This window comes from Muscardinus avellanarius (assembly GCF_963383645.1).
Source record: "Muscardinus avellanarius genome assembly, chromosome: 1".
NCBI classification, from domain to species: Eukaryota; Metazoa; Chordata; class Mammalia; order Rodentia; family Gliridae; genus Muscardinus; species Muscardinus avellanarius.
The window spans coordinates 239,426,423-239,444,296 of NC_137786.1; the positions used below are offsets into that span (position 1 = coordinate 239,426,423).

At 52.6% G+C, this 17,874-nt stretch overlaps 1 protein-coding gene across 1 annotated transcript in view; it reads right to left on the bottom strand.

Moving 5' to 3' along the window:
• The window catches only part of PHRF1 (PHD and ring finger domains 1), a gene marked incomplete at its 3' end in the record, with an annotated part of 36,749 nt that extends 23,706 nt beyond the window's left edge, over positions 1-13,043 (bottom strand). The window contains exons 1-4 of the mRNA XM_080715849.1: positions 12,932-13,043; positions 10,765-10,887; positions 6,157-6,362; positions 2,119-2,202 (exon numbers count right to left, since the gene is read on the bottom strand). Coding sequence (XP_080571975.1) covers positions 2,119-2,202; positions 6,157-6,362; positions 10,765-10,887; positions 12,932-13,025 — 507 coding nt within the window. The 5' untranslated portion in view covers positions 13,026-13,043. The remainder of the gene's footprint in view (positions 1-2,118; positions 2,203-6,156; positions 6,363-10,764; positions 10,888-12,931) is intronic.
• Positions 13,044-17,874: the final 4,831 nt, after the last annotated feature.

The window sequence follows — 17,874 nt, forward strand, 5'->3', positions numbered from 1 at the left end:
TTTCTACCTCCGGGCTATACTCCCAGACCTTTTTTATGTTTTATTTGGAAACAGGGTCTCACTAAATTGCTAAAAGCCTCACTAAGTAGCTGAGGCTGGCTTCGAACCCGTGCGATCCTCCTGTCTCAGCCTCCCAAGTGCAGGGATTACAAGTGTGTGCCACCACGCCCAGCTTATTCTTTATTTTAAAACAAGGTCTCAGCAGGGCGTGGTGGAGCACACTTGTAATCCCTGCGCTTGGGAGGCAGAGACAAGAGGATGGCGCAGGTTCAAAGCCAGCCACACTGGCTTAAGAGACTCTGTTTCCAAATAAAAAAGTATAAAATAGGTCTGGGAGTGTAGCCCGGAGGTGGAAGGGCTTCCAGGAACCCCAGTACCACCAAAAAAACCACCACCAACAACAAAAAAACCCACAAAAAAAAAAACCAGGGTCTCACTAAGTTGGGGAGGGCTTCACTAAATAGCTGAGGCTGGCCTCAAACCTTTGATCCTCCAGTCTCAGCCTCCCGATCCCAAACTGGGATCAAAAGTGTGCACCCACACCTGGCTCCAGTCACTTTTTGTGTGGTACTAGGAACAGAACATGGGGATTCTCTATCCGAGCTAAACCCCCAGCCCTATTTTGTTGTTTTTGTGGTACTGGGGATGGAACCCAGGCACATTCTATCTCCAAGCTACACTCCTAGCCCTATTTTTTATTCTTTATTTTTGAAACAGAGTCTGAGTTGCAAAGGACCTCACCTCACTAAGTAGCTGCAGCTGTCTGCGAACTGTGATCCTCCTGTCTCAGCCTCTGGAATGCTGAGATTACAAGCGTGTGCCACCACGCCAGGCTTTTTAGTCTTTATTTTGAAATAGGGTCTCACTGACTTGCAAAGGGCCTAAGTAGATGAGGCTGGCCGCAAACCGCAATCCTGTCTCAGCCTCCCGAATGCTGGGATGACAAACCTGAGCCACCACACCCGGCTCCCAGTTCTATTTTTAATTTTTTTTTTTATATTTTGGAGGTAGTGGGGATGGAACCCAGGGGCATTCTACCTCCAAACTACACCCCTAGCCCTATTTTTTATTCTTCATTTTGAAGCGGCGCCTCACTGAGTTGCAAAGGGCCTCAGTAAGTAGTAGCTGAGGCTGCCAGTGAACCGGGACCCTGTCTCAGCCTCCCGAGTGCTGGATGACAAGCGTGCCCACCACGCCCTTGGCTTTTATTCTTTATTTTTAAATAAAGTCTCACGAACCGTCCTGCAATCCTCCTGTTTCAGCTTCCCAAGTAGTGGGATTGTAAGAATGTTCCACCACGCCCAGCTTGCAAATCACTTTTTTGGGGGGGGTGGTACTAGGCATGGAACCCAGGGGCATTCTACCTCTGAGCTACACCCCCAGCCCTCTTTGTGATTCTTTTTTTTTTTTTTGGTGGCACTGGGAATGGAACCCAGGAGCCTTCTACTTCCGGGCTACACTCCCAGACTTATTTTATCTTTTTTTTGGAAACCGGGTCTCTTAAACCAGCTGAGGTTGGCTTTGAAGATGCGCGATCCTCCTGTCTCAGCCTCCCAAGCGCGGGGATTACAAGTGCATGCCACCACACCCAGAATTTTGATTCATTATTTTTAAACAAGGTCTCACTGAGTTGCCTTAAACTTAGGGCCTCACTAAGTAGCTGAGGCTGGCTTCGAACCTGCGCAATCCTCCTGTCTCAGCCTCCCAAATGCTGGGATTACAAACGTGCGCCATCACGCCCGGCTTGAAACAGGGTATCTTAAGCCAGCACAGCTGGCTTCGAACTTGCGCGATCCTTCTGTCTCCACCTACCAAGCGCAGGGATTACAAGCGTGCGCCACCACGCCCAGCTCTACAAATCACATTTTATTTTATTATTTTTTGTGTGTGTGGTACTGGGGGTGGAACCCAGAGGCTTTCTACCTCTGGGATATACTCCCAGACCTATTTTATATTTTATTTGAAAACAGGGTCTCACTAAGTTGCTGAAAGCCTCACTAAGTAACTGAGGCTAACTTCGAACCTGTGCGATCCTCCTGTCTCAGGCTTACAAATCACATTTTAAAAGCACACATTTTCTTACAAGACAGAACATTGACATTGGTAAGGAGCACTTACCTTCTTTAAGATTTTACCACCAAACTGGGCACGAATACAAATACATTTAAAAATTGTTCGATCAACAGGACAGGAGTTGGCATTCTGTAAGAAATAAAAATTTTATCAGAATCCTGTAAAATCACCTTTGCTATCAATACTGTCTTAAAAATACAGAATTCAAAGCCAGACGTGGTGGTGTACGCTTGTAATCCCAGCATTCAGGAGGCTGAGACAGGAGGATCGGTTTGCAGACAGCCTCAGCTACTTAGTGAGGCCCTCTGCAACTTAGCGAGACAGTTTCAAAATAATGAACCAAAAATAGGACAGAGGGTGTAGCTCAGAGGTTGAATGCCCTTGGGTTCCATCTCTAGACCCAGGCCCCCCAAAAGAATTATAATACAGAATTCATTTGGAAGTAAAAAGAATTCTTGTATAGTGAAATGGAATGTTCCCTGCATGTGGCCGTTGTGAGCCAGGCCCCGTGCTGAGATGCTGCTGGGCACGGTGAACAGAAGCCAAGATGTGTGCCTCATGGGGCTGCCACCCAGGAGGGAAAGGGAGGTAAGAGAGCTGGGTACACGGCCACTCGTGCACACAGCATGTTAGTGACGGGGCCAAGACGGGACAGGGAAGGAGTGCAGTGGTGTCTACTGCTGGGCAAGGCCCTCCCCTGTGAGCCTCTGCTCAAATCCTCTGCCAGCATTCCCATGACACCTCAGGTCACTCCCAGGCCTTGTTCACATTTGTTTTTTTTTGCGGGTCTGGGGATTGAACACAGCGGCATTCTACCTCTGAGCTATGCTCTCAGCCCTATTGCTTACTCTTTATTTTAAAACAGGGTCTCACCAAGTTGGGAAAGTCCTCACTAAGTAGCTGAGGCTGTCTGCAAACTGTGATACTTCAGTCTGTCTCCCAAACACTGGGATTACAAGCATGCGCCACCACGCCTGGCTTAATATGTGTGTTTCATAGGGTGGATCCTAATCAGATATGTGTTGTGAATATTTTGTCTGTGTCTTTGCAAAGAGTAAAGTTTCAAGTTGCCTTCCATGAGTTAATATGTATACAATAAAACATGCATGTTTTGGCTGTACTTTTCAGGGAATTCTGACAAATGTACCTCCACCAGGGCCACCAACCTAGGGCTCTGCCCCTGCCCACCTTGCATCCTGTGCCCAGGGGTCGGGTGGGAGGCACGTCCCCAGGGTTTCGCAGGTCTGCCTGCCTTTCCACTAAGCAGATGGCACCACACTCAGCCCAGAGCCATCCAGGACCCTGCCACGCGCATGTCTCTGAAGGAGCATGACTCTCTAGGAGTACGCGAACATGTGACACTCCCTATGAATCCACATGACTCTGGGGACCACATCTTTCTTTTTCTTTTCTTTTTTTTTTTTTTTTTTTTGTGGTACTGGGGTTCCTGGAAGCCCTTCTACCTCCGGGCTACACTCCCAGACCTATTTTATATTTTTGAAACAGGGTCTCTTACGCCAGCGCGGCTGGCTTCGAACCTGCGCGATCCTCCTGTCTCCGCCTCCCAAGCGCAGGGATTACAAGCGTGCGCCACCACACCCGGCTGGGGACCACATCTTTCAACAGGAGGCACAGCCAAGACCGTGTGGACCACAAGTGGTGTGTCCCGGTGTGGCCCAAGGTTCCCAACTCCTGAGCACACTGTGCTCACCTCCATTCCTAACCCTCTACTATTCAGGAATCCTTCCTTATCCTTCTAACAGAAACACCTATATTTTCTTCTGAAAGGCCCAGACTCTGCTTTCTGGCTCCAGGTCTTGGATCCACCTGGCAGTATGGGCGAGCTAGCCTAAAACATGATTTGTTTACCGGGCAGTCCTGCCTTCCCAGCCCAGAGGCTGCCTGTGCTCTGGATGCTTCAGAACCCTGCGCAATTTTAGTTCAATCACCATAGTTTTGTAAATCCTAATATCCAGCAGGCAATATATTCGTTCTTTGAGGCATTCTACCTCTGAGATATACTCCCAGCCTTTTTCTTTGATTTTTTTGTGGTAATGGCAATTGAACCCAGGGGCATTCTACCTCTAACTTATAGCCCAGCCCAATTTTATTTTATTTATATTTACTTATTTATTTTGTGGTACTGGGGATGAACCCAGGGGCATTCTACCACTGAGTGACACCCCCGGCCCTATTTTTTATTCTTTATTCTGAAACAGGGTCTCACTGAGTTGCAAAGGGTCTAAGAGGCTGAGGCTGCCTGTGAACTGCGATGCTCCTGTCTCGGCCTCTCAAATGCTGGGATTACAAGCATGTGCCACTACGCCCGATTATTTATTATTTTTTGTGGTATTGAGGTTGGAACCCAGGGGCCTTCTACCTCCGAGCCATACCTCCAGACCTATTCTTAATATTTTATTTGGAAAGAGGATCTTACTAAATTGTTGACAGCCTCACTAAGCTGAGACTGGCTGTGAACCTGTGATCCTCCTGTCTCTGCCTCCCAAGTACTGGGATAACAAACGTGTGCCACCATGCCCGGCTTTATTTTTATTTTGAAATAAGGTCTAAGTTGCTGAGGCTGGCCTCGAACCTGTGATCTTCCTGGCTCAGTCTCCCATTACATGTGTGAACCATCATGGTCAGATCAGATAATCTCTCCCTTTTTCAAACCTCTCTTGGCTGCTCTTGCTTTCTGAGCCTCCTGTGAATTTCAGTCCATCCAGTGAGACTCCTAAGCCTGTGCTGGGATCCGGGTCGCTGTCGCCATCTCTGGAAAGGCCCTCCCTTCTGTACAGTGGGCTTAGTCCATTCAGTGGTAATTATTTTAGGAAAGTTCTTTAAAATGTCTTAGACATCTATGATTTACTTCTAAGCCCAGTTTCTCATCTTTATTAACCTTGTATCCAGCAATCTTCCTAAATTTAGGGTTTCAATGGTTTATTTTTAAATTTTTACTGACATGTTTATTTGCAAATGCCTTCTCCAACCCAATACATATATCTTTAGTTTTTCTCTCTCTTTTTCATTTTTCTTTTTGCAGTACTGGGGATAGAACCCAGGGGAATTCTACCTCTGAGTTACACCCCAGCCTTATTTCTTATTCTTTATTTTGAAACAGGGTCTCGCTGAGTTGCAAAAGGCTTCACTAAGTAGGTGAGGTTGTCCTAGAATTGCGATCCTCCGGTCTCAGCCTCACAAACTGGTGGAAGCTGGGATTACAAGCGTGCGCCACCACGCCTGGCTTAGTTTTTCTCTTCTATTACTCCAAAAAATATGCAATAGCAGAGACAGCAAATACACTTATTTCTCAGTTTAAATGAAGACATTATCCCAGCTGTGACCAAATCAAACTAACAGTCCTTCTCAGCTCCCCAGGAAAGCAGGAGTGCCAAACAGCGCAGTCACTACTAATCTTGCTGTGAGACCACGCCAGTGCTCTGCTGGCGGGAGGCTGCGGGAGATGGACCGGCAGCACCGAGCACAGGTCTCTCCGCTGTCAGCAACTTCTCAGAGCGAAGCTTTAGAAAGTGCCTGTGGGAGCCGGGCGTGGTGGGCGCGCTTGTAACCCAGGACTTGTGGTGGGCGCGCTTGTAACCCAGGACTTGTGGTGGGCGCGCTTGTAATCCGAGAACTTGGGAGGTGAGACAGGAGGATGCAGGCAGACAGCCTCAGCTACTTAGCGAGGCTCTTTGCAACTCAGTGAGACCCTGTTTCGGTGGTAGGATGTTTCTGGGTTCCATCCCCAGTACCACAAAAAAAAAAGTCAGTGGGTGTCTGCTTCTAAAGGCTCACTGCAAGATATGCAACAGGCAGCCAGCTTGTCCCTGACACGGCTGCTTGTCAGGACTGAACCACATCTGTGAGACTACGCCAAGTCAGACAGCGAGCTGCCTGCGAGCACAGCACACACACGGGCTGCAGCAGGTGCTAGTGTGTCATTAGGGTTCTATGTCTGGGTCCCTAGAGAGCCATAGTCTTCCCGAGCCCCTCACCCACAGACGGGTCACCCATGGTGCTGAGAGCAGGGAGCCAGACAGCAACTGGGGGATTCTGGGGCAAAAGCCCAGAAAGCTGACTCACCCTGGACCACTCGACAATGCAATCCAGGCAGAAGTAGTGGGCACAGGTCTCCGGCGTGCCCACAGCCTGGTCTCTGAACGCATTGAGACAGATCGGGCAGCTCTCGGCATCGTCATCAGAACTGAGCATGCCACCGGCTTCCAGCTTCCCCTGAGCATCTGCTGCCGCCACCAATGTTTCTACTTCGTCTTCAGAATCTTCAGAACCTTGAGAAAGTGGAAATGTTACTTACAACTTTAGTGAAAGACACAGGAGCTATGTGCTGGCTGAAAGCCCAAACCATCCAGGAAGCCAGCCTCATTTAGTCCCGGCTCTGGCTCCTTGCAGGCACACTGCCCTGTCCACCTGCAAGGCACACTCAGAGCCTATCTAGGCCACTGAGGAGCCACCTACAGCTCTGCCATCTGTGGATGCCACTGTTCCTCACCAGGGGTCTCTTCAAGCACAGCTGTCTCCAAGATAAGGGGGCAGGGATGCGGGCTGAGCCGCCACACCAGTTCCTCTGACCCAAGCCTGGGAGTGGAGGCAGTCACCACAGGGCAAGGCAGTCTCAGTGCCAGCACAGGCTTCAGAGAAGACAGCTGTATGTCTCTAACTTTTCTTTCTCAAAACACCTCTGTCTCAAATAAAAGAATAACTGCTGGGCATGGTGGTGCACGCTGGTAATCCCAGCGCTTGGGAGGCTGAGACAGGAGGATCGCACAGATTTAAAGCCAGCCTCAGCTACTGAGTGAGGCTCCCAGCAACTTGGTGAGACCCTGTTTCCAAATAAAATATAAAATAGGCCTGGAGTGTAGCACAGAGGTAGAAAGCCCCTGTGTTCCACCCTTAGTACCACATTAAAAATAAATAAATAAATAAATAAATAAATAAATAAATAAGGCAGGGGTGTAGCTCTGAGGTTGAATGCCCCTGGGTTCCATCCCCAGACAGACAGACAGACAGACAGACAGACACACACACACACACACACACACACACACACACACACAGACAAGGAACCATCTGCCTCCACATGAGATCTCCTCCTGGGCCTCTTCTTCCTCCTCCCGTGGGAAGTAGAGCAGATTCCTAACTGGGCTACAACAGAGGGGCCATTTCTCCAGAACTGGGGCTGGGGCCTAGCCAGCACAAGAGCAAGATGCTTCAGCATACCCAGCAGCCAGCTCACATCTGCCTCCTCTTCTTCCTACCTCCCACCAAAACACTAAATACAAAGGACCAGAGCAGAGGGCCGTTTTCCAGGCACAGGATGCTGCCCCTTAGGACAGGCCAGTGGTGGCACTGGGTGTTCTTCGTAGGCCCCCGCTGCCACCTAACAAAAAGGAAACCATCCCCAGCGGCCTGCCCCACTGGGTGAGCTCTTCCCTAGCACAACTTCTCCAGATGCTAGTAAAGAAGTCAGAGGCAAGCTCCTGCTGCGCTTGAGGCAAAGGAACGAAGGAAACGGCTAGGGCACACTGCCAAGGAAGAGGTGGCCCACAGGAACCGAGGAAGTTGCCACCACTGGCCAGCCAGAAAATGGGCTCTAACCCTTCAACCCTAAGGACTCTGCCACAGGTCTAGACCTGGAAGAGGGCCCTGAGCTCAGAAGGAAAGCACCCCCCCCCAAGCTTTGAAGTCACCTGGTGGGAGGTGAGCAGTGGGCCCCACTGGCCAGTACCTAGCTAACCCAGGGAAAACCAAGAGGACAACCGTGCCGCTCTGAGCTGCTGAGACTCTACTCACTTGCTGTGTATCAAGAAAAAAACGAATAAAGGAGATCCACCCATCTCAAGAGCTGGTTAAGTGGGCAGGGAAGGACAATGGACTCCAGCTTTCCTGCGTGGCTGAGTGCCAGCAACAGCAGAAGCAGGCAGACCCAGGTAAATCGGTTCCTCCTGTGGAACCCGGAAGGCAGAGCACCAGCGCTCGCAAGAACTCTGGCTCCATGCAGTGCCAGGCTTCATAGTAATCCCTTTGAGCACTTGCTAAGACTAGAACCTCCAGCAGCGTGAGCATGGGCAAAGAAAGGCAGCTGGGCAGGGCCCTGCGCCTCCCTCCTTCCCTCGGCTGCTCAAGATGCCCTGGGCTCAGGAAGGTGCAGCTGAGGGCAGGCCCCAGCAGGAGCCGGCAGCTGGCCACAAGGACCAGCACAGCTGAGGGCAGCGTTCCAAGAACAGAAGAGACGACAGGCCAGCACGCTGTGACACAGACGCAGGCCTGCTTCTGGCTGACTGAAACTGGGGAGCGTGGGGAGGGGGCGAGGCAGCAGGTCAGAGGTTCCGTCCTCATCTCTCATGCCAAGACTTGAAGAGACCCTAGCTGGAGCTGGGAAGGCAGAAAGAGCAGATCCACGGGCTCTTCAGGAGCGGACGGCGGTGCAGCAGAAACTGCGCCCAAGGGAAGGGGCTTCACTTGGTGTACCTGCCCAGTGACGGACCCCTCACCCTGGAGTGCGTCTCCTGCAGCGGATGACACAGGCTGTTTTTCACGTTCCAGAGGCTGACACTGGAGGAATACAGTGGGACAGGACACCCCCCGTGCTTCCCCCTCCCTCCCACTCAGCTGAGGTTCTCATACCACCAGTCTCTCACCAACACTCCACCCCTGGCCCCATGTCCACACTGCCTGGCTAACTCCTGGCCTATAGGCTTTGGCTTGGATGCATCTTGCTCTGGAAGCTTCTCCTCACCCACAGGACTTGGAGCCCCCCCCCACTGCTGGCACCCATTATTGTGCACCCTGATTGCCACTCCTCAGCAGGTCTTTGCTGCCAAATGGTGAGCTCCAGGACAGCAGGGACCCTTGATGAGTTGGCCCCACCTTTGCTCCAGTCTCCAGACAGCCTCAGGCATCCGACACGGACAAGAGGGAGTTCTGATGGCATGTGGCACCCTCTGCCCTCAGCCCGACAGTGCCAGCACCCAGTGCAAGACCTGCTACAAACGGGGCATGCCCAGCTTGCTGCTGGAAAGTAGGTACAAGGGCCACATCTGCAACCTTTACACCCAGGAAGAACCCGCCCTTGCTCAGAGCTGGAGAAACAGGGAGCGTCCACAGAACTGCAGCTCACACGGCATCGCCCTACGCCTTTGGAAGCGCTGTCCCTAACATGAGGGGTATCTGGAACATTCTTTTTGTGTGTGTGTGTGGTTCTGGGGATGGAACCCAGGGGCCTCTACCTCTGGGCTATACCCCCGACCTATTTTTTTTATATTTTATTTTAAAACAGGTTTTCACTAAGTTGATGAGAGCCTCACTAAGTAGCTGAGGCTGGCTTCAAACCTGTGATCCTCCTGTCTCAGCCTCCCAAGTACTGGGATTACAAGCGTGCACCACCACGCCTGGCTTATCTGGAACATTCTAATACCAAGAGTCACAAGGACATCAAGAAAAACTGAAGCGCAGGTCACAGCACATGCCCTGGGACCCGGCCACAGGACTGAGGGAGAAGGAAAGCAGCGGTAAGCTGAGCGCAGCCTCTAGGGCAGGTGGCTACAACTGGTCTGGGCTAGGGCAATCCTCCGAGGCCCTCGCAAGTGTGAACAGGCCAGGTTGGCCTCAAGGAACATAGAGGGCACACCAGTGTGCCCATAGCCCTTTCCAGTACTGCTCCCTGCAGGAGCTGAAGGACACAAACCTCAACAGGTGCAAATGGGCTGGAAATTTCTTTTTTGTGTGTGTGGTACTAAGCATGGAACCCAGGGGCTTTCTACCTCTGTGCTATACTCCCAGACCTATTTTATACTTACTTGGAAACAGGGTCTCACTAAGTTGCTGAGAGCTTCACTCAGTAGGTGAAGCTGGCCTTGAACCTGCACGATCTTCCTATCTCAGCCTCCCAAGCGCGGGGATTACAAGTGTGCGCCACCATACCCTGCTGGAAACGTCTTAATAAACCCTGTTATGTGCTCACCAGCTCTCAGATCCAGATAGAACTAGCAAAGAACAAGACAGAAAGCTGGGCATGGTGGCGCACGCTTGTAATCCCAGCATTTGGGAGGCTGACACAGGAGGATCTCAGTTCACGAACAGCCTCAGCTACTTAGTGAGGCCCTCTAGAACTCAGACCCGGTTTCAAAATAAAGAATAAAAAATAGGGCAGGGGGTGTAGCTCGGAGGTCAAATGCCCCTGGGTTCCATCCCCAGACCCGCAAAACAAAAAAACAAAAAACAAACAAACAAACAAAAAAAACAAGGCACAAGATGGTGCTGCCGGCATGCCCGTGTCCTGTCAGGTGGCCCAGGCCACACAACCCTGGGATGTGCTAAACTGTCCTACTCCTGGAGGACAATGGCGACTCACCCACAGGTGGGCAGGAGGTGCCAAGACACCTCTGCTCATCACCCCGGATTCCCAGGACCGTCTTCCCACAGACAGCTCCCCTCAGACATTTTAGTTTACTGCCCCCACCAGAAGGGAAACTACGGAACCATGCTGTCAAGCAATGCCCTGCAGCAGAAGCGAGCAGCCATTCTAAAGGCAGGAAGAGGAAGGAAGGACGGCTAGGGGCCAGGTCAGGAGGGCCGTGGGAAAGGCTTGCAGCTCAGCACGGCCGGCTGTGGAGGTCCTGTCATGGCCAGAGGGAGCCAGGGTAGACTGTGCCCAAGTGCCAGCGCGCTTACCAGATCTGCCCTCCGGGTCTTCCTCCTCAGATGCCCCCTCTTCGTCTTCTCTGTCTGTGCCATCTCCATGCTCACCACCCGTGTCATCCTCAGAGTCCCCACTGTGGCCATCACTGCTCTCTTCTACATCACAGGAAAGCAAAGGCCCCGGGGCAGTCACAACAGGTGGCAGAACCAGGGCTGCCCTGCGCATGCTCGGGGAGGCTCGGACATCTGCGGGGGACTCCTGGGCTACCCAGGGCTGGTGAGATACTGCTGGTGGAACAGATGGAGGGAAAGGGGAGTTCTTTTACTCTGCACGTGTGGCTTGCATTAAAAATAAGGCAAGAGAGCCAGGCAAGGTGGGCGTGGTGGTGTATGCGTGTAATCCCAACACTTGGAAGGCTGAGACAGGAGAATCATGTCTCATGAACAGCCTTAGCTATTATTTAGTGAGGCCCTTGGCAACTCAGTGAGACCCTGCTTCAAAATAAAAAATAGGGCTGGGGGTGTAGCTTGGAGTTAGAATGTTCCTGGATTCCACCCCCAGTACCGCAAAAAAAAAAAAAAAAAAAAAAGCCAGGCATGGTGGCACTTGCTTGTAATCCCAATACTGGAGGCTGAGAGGAGGATCACAGGTTCGCAGCCAGCCTCAGCAACTTAGTGAAGCCCTCCGTAACTTAGACCCTGTTTCAAAATAAAGAGTAAAAAATAGGTCTGGGGGTGCAGCCTGGAGGTAGAATGCCCCTGGCTTCAATTCTCAGTACCATTAAAAAAAAAAAAAAAAAAAATCCAGGACTGGTGTCACCTGCTTATAGGGATTTAGGAGACTAAAGGCAGGAAGATGGCCACTTTAAGGCCAGCCTGAGCAATTTAATGAAACCCCTGCCTCAAAAGGAAAGGCTGAGTCAGGCATGAGAACGCATGCCTGTAATTCCACCACTTGGGAGGCTAAGACAAGAGTGAGACTCATCAACCTAGTGAGACCCTATTTCAGAATAAAATAGGAGGCAGGCAAGGTGGCACATGCTTGTAATCCCAGTACCTGGGAAGCTGTGACAGGAGGATCATAGGTTCGCAGCCTGCCTCAGCTACTTAGGCCCTTCACAACGTAGTAAGATCCTGTTTCAAATAAAGAATAAAAAACAGGCCAGGGGTATGTATAGCTTGGAGTTAGAATGCCCCTGGGCTCAATCCTCAGTACCGCAAGAAAAAAATAAAACTTTAGAGCTGAGGGTGTAGATCAGAGGTGGAATGCCCCTGGGCTCAATCCCCAGTACTATTTATTAAAAAAAAAAAAAAAAAAAATGGAGGTAGCTGGGTGTAGCTCAGAGGTAGAAGGCTCTGGTTTGGATCCTAGTGCCACAATAAATGAGTAAAGAGGGCGGGGATAGAGCTCAGTGGTAGAGTGCCCCTGGCTCACTCCCCAGTACCAAACAAGTACAAAAAAAGACAAAGGCTGGGTTGCGGTGACATGCACCTGTGGTCTCGGTTATCTAGGAGACTAAGGCAGGTAGAGTGCTTGGGCCCAGGAGTTCAAGGCCAGCCTGGGCAAAATAGCAAAACCCAGCCCTCACAAAAAGCAAATCAAAACAAATCAAAAGACAAAAAGGGAGTGCACATATTATACTTCTCTAATTTTTTTTTTTTTTTTTTTTTGTGGGTCTGGGGATGGAACCCAGGGGCATTTGACCTCCGAGCTACACCCCCTGCCCTATTTTTTATTCTTTATTTTGAAACCGGGTCTCACTGAGTTGCAGAGGGCCTCACTAAGTAGCTGAGGCTGCCTGCAAACCGCGATCCTCCGGTCTCAGCCTCCCAAATGCTGGGATTACAAGCGTGCGCCACCACGCCCGGCTGACACTTCTCTAATTTAAATTCAAAGAATAATGCTTTGTTTTTGTGGTACTGGGGATTGAACACAGGGGCATTCTAACCGAGTGACATCACCAGCCCTATTTTTAAATTCTGAAACAGGGTCTCACTACCTGCTGAGGCTGTCCTTGAACCTGCAATCCTCCTGTCTCAGCCTCCAAAGTATTGGGATTACAGGCACAAGCCACCATGCCCGACTCAAAGAATAACGTTTTAAAAGGTTAAAGATTGAAAACTGACCCACATGGTCAACCAGGAGAAAATACCAAGCGCCACCTCTCCTCTGGGGATCCCCTCTAGTGCCCCCACTCACCCACATCACTGGTCAGGTCCACAAGGCCGGCTTGGAGGCATCCATCTGGACCTGGGCTCCGGGCCACGGGCTCGTCCAGGCTATCATCATCCATTGTTGCACATTGGAGCTCAGCCCTGAAAGAAACCAGAGCCAGGGATCCTCCAACTGCTGGGTAGCAGCACCCCTGAAAGAATGCGCCGCTCTCTGCCACCACGCCCTATGCATCACAGCATCAAGTCGTGAGAGAGCGCACACGGCAGCCCCAACCACACGGAAACGCCGCCAACTATTACAGAGCACCTGCAGAGTGGGGTTTGCTTTTTGTGGCACTGGGGTCCTGGAAGCCTTCTAACTCCGGGCTACGCTCCCAGACCTGTTTTATACTTATTTTTGAAAACAGGGTCTCTTAAGTCAGTGCGGCTGGCTTTGAACCTGCGCAATCCTCCTGTCTCTGCCTCCCGAGCGCAGGGATTGCAAGCGTGCGCCACCACGCCCGGCCAGAGTGGGATTTGTAATGAAGGCAAAGCTTTCTTTTTTTTTCTTTTTCTTTTTTGTGGGCACTGGGGATTGAACCCAGAGGCATTCTACCTCTGAGCTAAACATCTAGCCCAATTTTATTTATTAGGAAACAGGGACTTACTAAGTTCTAGAGGGCCTAAGTTGTTGAAGCTGGCTTTGAACCTGTGATCCTCCTGTCTCAGCCTTCCAAGTACTGGGAGTACAAGTGGGTGCCACTATGCCTGGTTGAGGAAAAAACAGACCCATCCTGAGCTGAGGCAGTCCTAGTGATGAACGGGTGGTCTCCAGTCACTCCCTAGGCACACAGTGCTAGCCAAGGCTGGACCATGGCTCCACTCAGGTCACCACTACCAGGAGGCCAGAGGTTCACCTGAATCCCCTGTCTGACTGTGGAGTCCCTGTGGTGCCCAGGATGAGAGGAGGCAGGACAGATCGGCTTCCTCTCCTCACTTGTTTGGAGATGCCTGTCAGGTCTAAGGACATGTGTAACATCTACATAAACAACTTCAGACACTTCACTGGACAGGACCCTCATTCTACACTAGGGCCGCACACTGTGGTCCCCAGAGGGAAACCAATCAAGGATCACGGTCCCTTCCTCGGCAGTGCGCCCACCTCACTTCCCGGGGTTGTCTGGAGGAACGCCTCTTGTAAGGAATTCATCCAGGAATTCGGCAAGGCACAGCGAAGTCCACCAAGTCCAGCCTGCACAGAGTAAAAGCACCATCCTGGGCTCAATCTCAGGGCCCATTCCTGGGTCCTGCACACAGGCACTGTGGACTTCAAGTCCACTGCAGTGGCTGGGGATGGCTACTACCTCTCAGGACCAACCTTTCTCTGACAGGGCCAGGGCCAGCTCAAAGACCAGGACTGCCCCACCTCCCCAGGTGACAAGGTCCTAAAGGCTTCAGGTTCTAGCTGATGTTGATTTGAGGAAACCATCAATGTCCATATGTTGCCACTAACTGGAAATAGTGAATTGACAATGATTTTGCCGAATTATCAACCTTTCCTCTCCCTGCTGCCCTAAGGTTAAGATAGCTGGCCAGCTTCCCACTCAGCATAGGGCCTGCACACTGCTGCTGGCAAGGTGAGCAACTCTGGCTGGGACACTGGCCTTGTAGGACACACAGACTGCATGGCTCAAAAAGGTCAGTGATAACTCTCCTGCAGGGAATGCTAAGGTGAGACCCAGAAGCGGCCAGAGCTCTGTATAAGAGGGCCTTTAACTCTCTGACCATAGCTGTGATCCTTCCCATAACCAAGCCCCATATTGTCCTAGGGCACTCCAATGCCTACCCTGCCCCAACTGTGTGCAGCACAAAAGAACACAGTCCCTAACCAGGAGAAGCACAGCCAAGGAAGGGAGGCAAACCACAGGAGTCTACCAGGGACTACTTCAGAGACACAAAGAAATGAAATCCTCTGAGGCCACCTAGGGGACAACAGAGAAGAGCTGGGGACGCTCTAGGGCCTACTACCCAGGAGCAAATCCTTCACTGTGATGACCTTCACATACACAAGATCAAAAATAGGAACACAGTCAGGCATGGTGGCACATGCCTGGAATCCCAGTACAGGGAGACTGAGACAGGGAGGTTGCAGGTTCAAGGACAGCCTCAAAAACTTAGTGAGAGCCAGGAGTGGTAGCACACGCTTGTAATCCCAGCATTTGGGAGGCTGAGACAGGAGGATCGTGGTTTGCAGACAGTCTCAGCTACTTAGTGAGGCCCTCTGCAACTGAGTGAGACCTTGTTTCAAAAGAAATGAATAAGCCAGGCGTTATGGCACATGCTTGCAATCCAGCATTCGGGAGGCTGAGACTGGAGGATCGCGGTTTGTGGACAGCCTCAGCTATTTAGTGAGGCCATCTGCAACTCAGTGAGACCCTGTTTCAAAATAAATAAAAAATAGGGCAGGGAGTGTAGCTCGGAGGTTGAATGCCCCTGGGTTCCATCCCCAGACCCACAAAAAAAAAAAAAAAAAAAAAAGAAGAAGAAGAAGAAAAATATAGGGCTGGGGGTGGGTGTAGCTCGGAGGTAGAATGCCCCTAGGTTCCATCACTTCAAAAAAAAAAAAAAAAAAGGAAAAGAAAAGAAAAGAAAAGAAAAGAATAAAAAATAGGGCTGGGGGTGTAGCTGAGGTAGAATGCCCATGGATTCAATCCCCAGTACAGGGAAAAAAAACAAAAACAAAAACAAAAGAAACAACAACCTTAGACCATTTAGGGTTCAGCTTGGAAGTAGAATGCCTCTGGGTCCAATCTACTGTGCAAAAAATATATATGGATATATATATACACAGAATACCTGTTTCTCTCTGATGCACTGTGACTGGGCCAGTTGGGGCAGTGGTAGGGCCTAACCCAGAAGTCTTTCAGGAGGGATAAGCAAGGCAACACCAAGTGGTTGGCATACAGGAGCTTGCCAGAAATTCCAGCTCAGGAATGAGACTGGTTTCCCAAGTTCCCATACCTGAAGGCTCAGTCCTGAGGGGTTCCACATACCCTCACCAGCCTGAGCACTGGAAAACCTCCAGAGGTCCCTATAGCCCTCTACCACAGCAGCAGCAGTTCAGGTTGTGTGAGGCTGAGCAACATCTCTTCCTGGATCATCAAGACAACATCCCTGCAGGCAGCAGAGAGGTCTCCTTGCCAGAGAACAGGAAGAATCCAGGTAGCTCCAAAGGGACTTCCAGAGCGAGTCACTACCGCCTTCCCCAGCAGGAACCTCAGAACCTTTCTCAGGGCCTCCTGGTCCTACCACAGCCCCAGCTGGGCCATGCCTGCCCCGGCTCATCATCTCCACAGCAGCTACATGTCACAGATCATTCCTGCAGGAAAGCCCACAGCCTTCTGGCAGGGCACTGCTATGGTACTCCTGCTCAGCCTCCAGGTTCAGAGAGGTTAATGGGGGAAAAAGAAAACCAGAAAAGCTACTTCTCTCTTCGAACACAGGGGAACCAAAGTATCTGCAGTTTCCAGCTGTTACTAAAGAACTAAAAAGGCCTCTGGAGTGTGGCAGCTGCAACCAGGCCTGGACCAGAGCCCCGGTGCCCTCCTGGCACTGAGCTAGCCTACAGTAAGCCCAACTTCTCCACTTGACTCGACTTTGGCATTCTGCATTCATCGCCTGCCTTTTGAGACACAACGAGTTCTCAAAATCGTAAACTACATGGAAGTCAAAGGCTAGGGGCCCACGGTACAGCGCTGCACAGAGAAGGCAGGCAGGCTGGGAGGCAGGGCTTCGCCACAGAGCAAAGCACAGTGTGCAGGGGCTCTTGTGCCGCTATTCTGAGTTCACATTCTTCCCCTTGAAAGAAAACTGAGTATCCCAGGAGAGAGGGAAGGTCTGTCGAGTCCCAAGTCCTCGGCCTCCAAGCTTATCCGGGCGACTACTGGGCCAAACTATTCTCCGCTGCAGAAACAAGAATAGGTGGGTGCCGGGGCACAACGGTGTAGCGCCAGCCTCACAACGGAAGGCAGGGCGGCGGCGGCTCGCCCTCCGCACCTGTGTGCCGCTGGCCGGTGAGTACTCAACCGCTCTGGCTGCTCCTCTACTCTCCGTAAAAGCCCGACGACGCCTGCTCCGGAGAGGCTCGTCCACAACTCCTCGAGCTACGGATTACCGACACCCTGCCGTCGGCCACAGGCCTGGGCGAGTGCGGACGACACCGAGGCAGGCAACGAAGACCGGAGCCGGGAGGAGAGGGTGGCGGCGGCCCCGCGGGGAGGGGCTCCCGGGCCAGGGGCGGGCGCGCCGCCACGTCCCCGCGCGGCCGGCCCGGCGCCGAGGCCTCGGGCGCCCGGCCGCCCTCGCCCCGCGCGGCGCAGGCCTCGCCGCCCAGCAGGCCGCAGACAAAGCGCGCGGCGCCCGCAGGCGGCCCACGCAGCCCGGCCCCACCCGGAGCCCTCGCCGGCGCGGCCGCCGCACGTACCCGGGAACCCCGCGCCTCCAGAGAGCGCCCGGACGCCCCGCCGCCGCCGAGCGAGACCGCGACCAGGCCACGCCGCCGCCGCCGCGCCGCCGCCGCCGCCGCCGCCGCCGCCGCCGCGCGCTCCCCGACCCGGACGTGCTCGGCCGACTTCCGGGTCCTCCGCCCCGCCCGTTGGCGCGAACCACGGGACGAGGCGGGGAAGCACCCGCGGCCGGTCTCGAAGCGCTGGGTCGGCCTCCCCACCGGAGCCGGGCCAGTGCACGACTACCACCCAGAGAGACCAGTGTTCTGGAAAAATCCGTGGGGACCACCCCTGCCCGTGCGCTGGTCCTGGAGGCGCCCCCCGCCGGCGCAGGTGGTACAGTCCGAGGCTCCGCCCGCCGCCCAGAGCGAATGGGAGCGGTGCAGGTGGTGCGGTGCGAGGCTCCGCCCACCCCCCCAGAGCGAATGGGAGCGGCCTCCTGCAGCCAGGGCCCCGCCCACAGGCGGCCCAGCAGCCCCCGCGA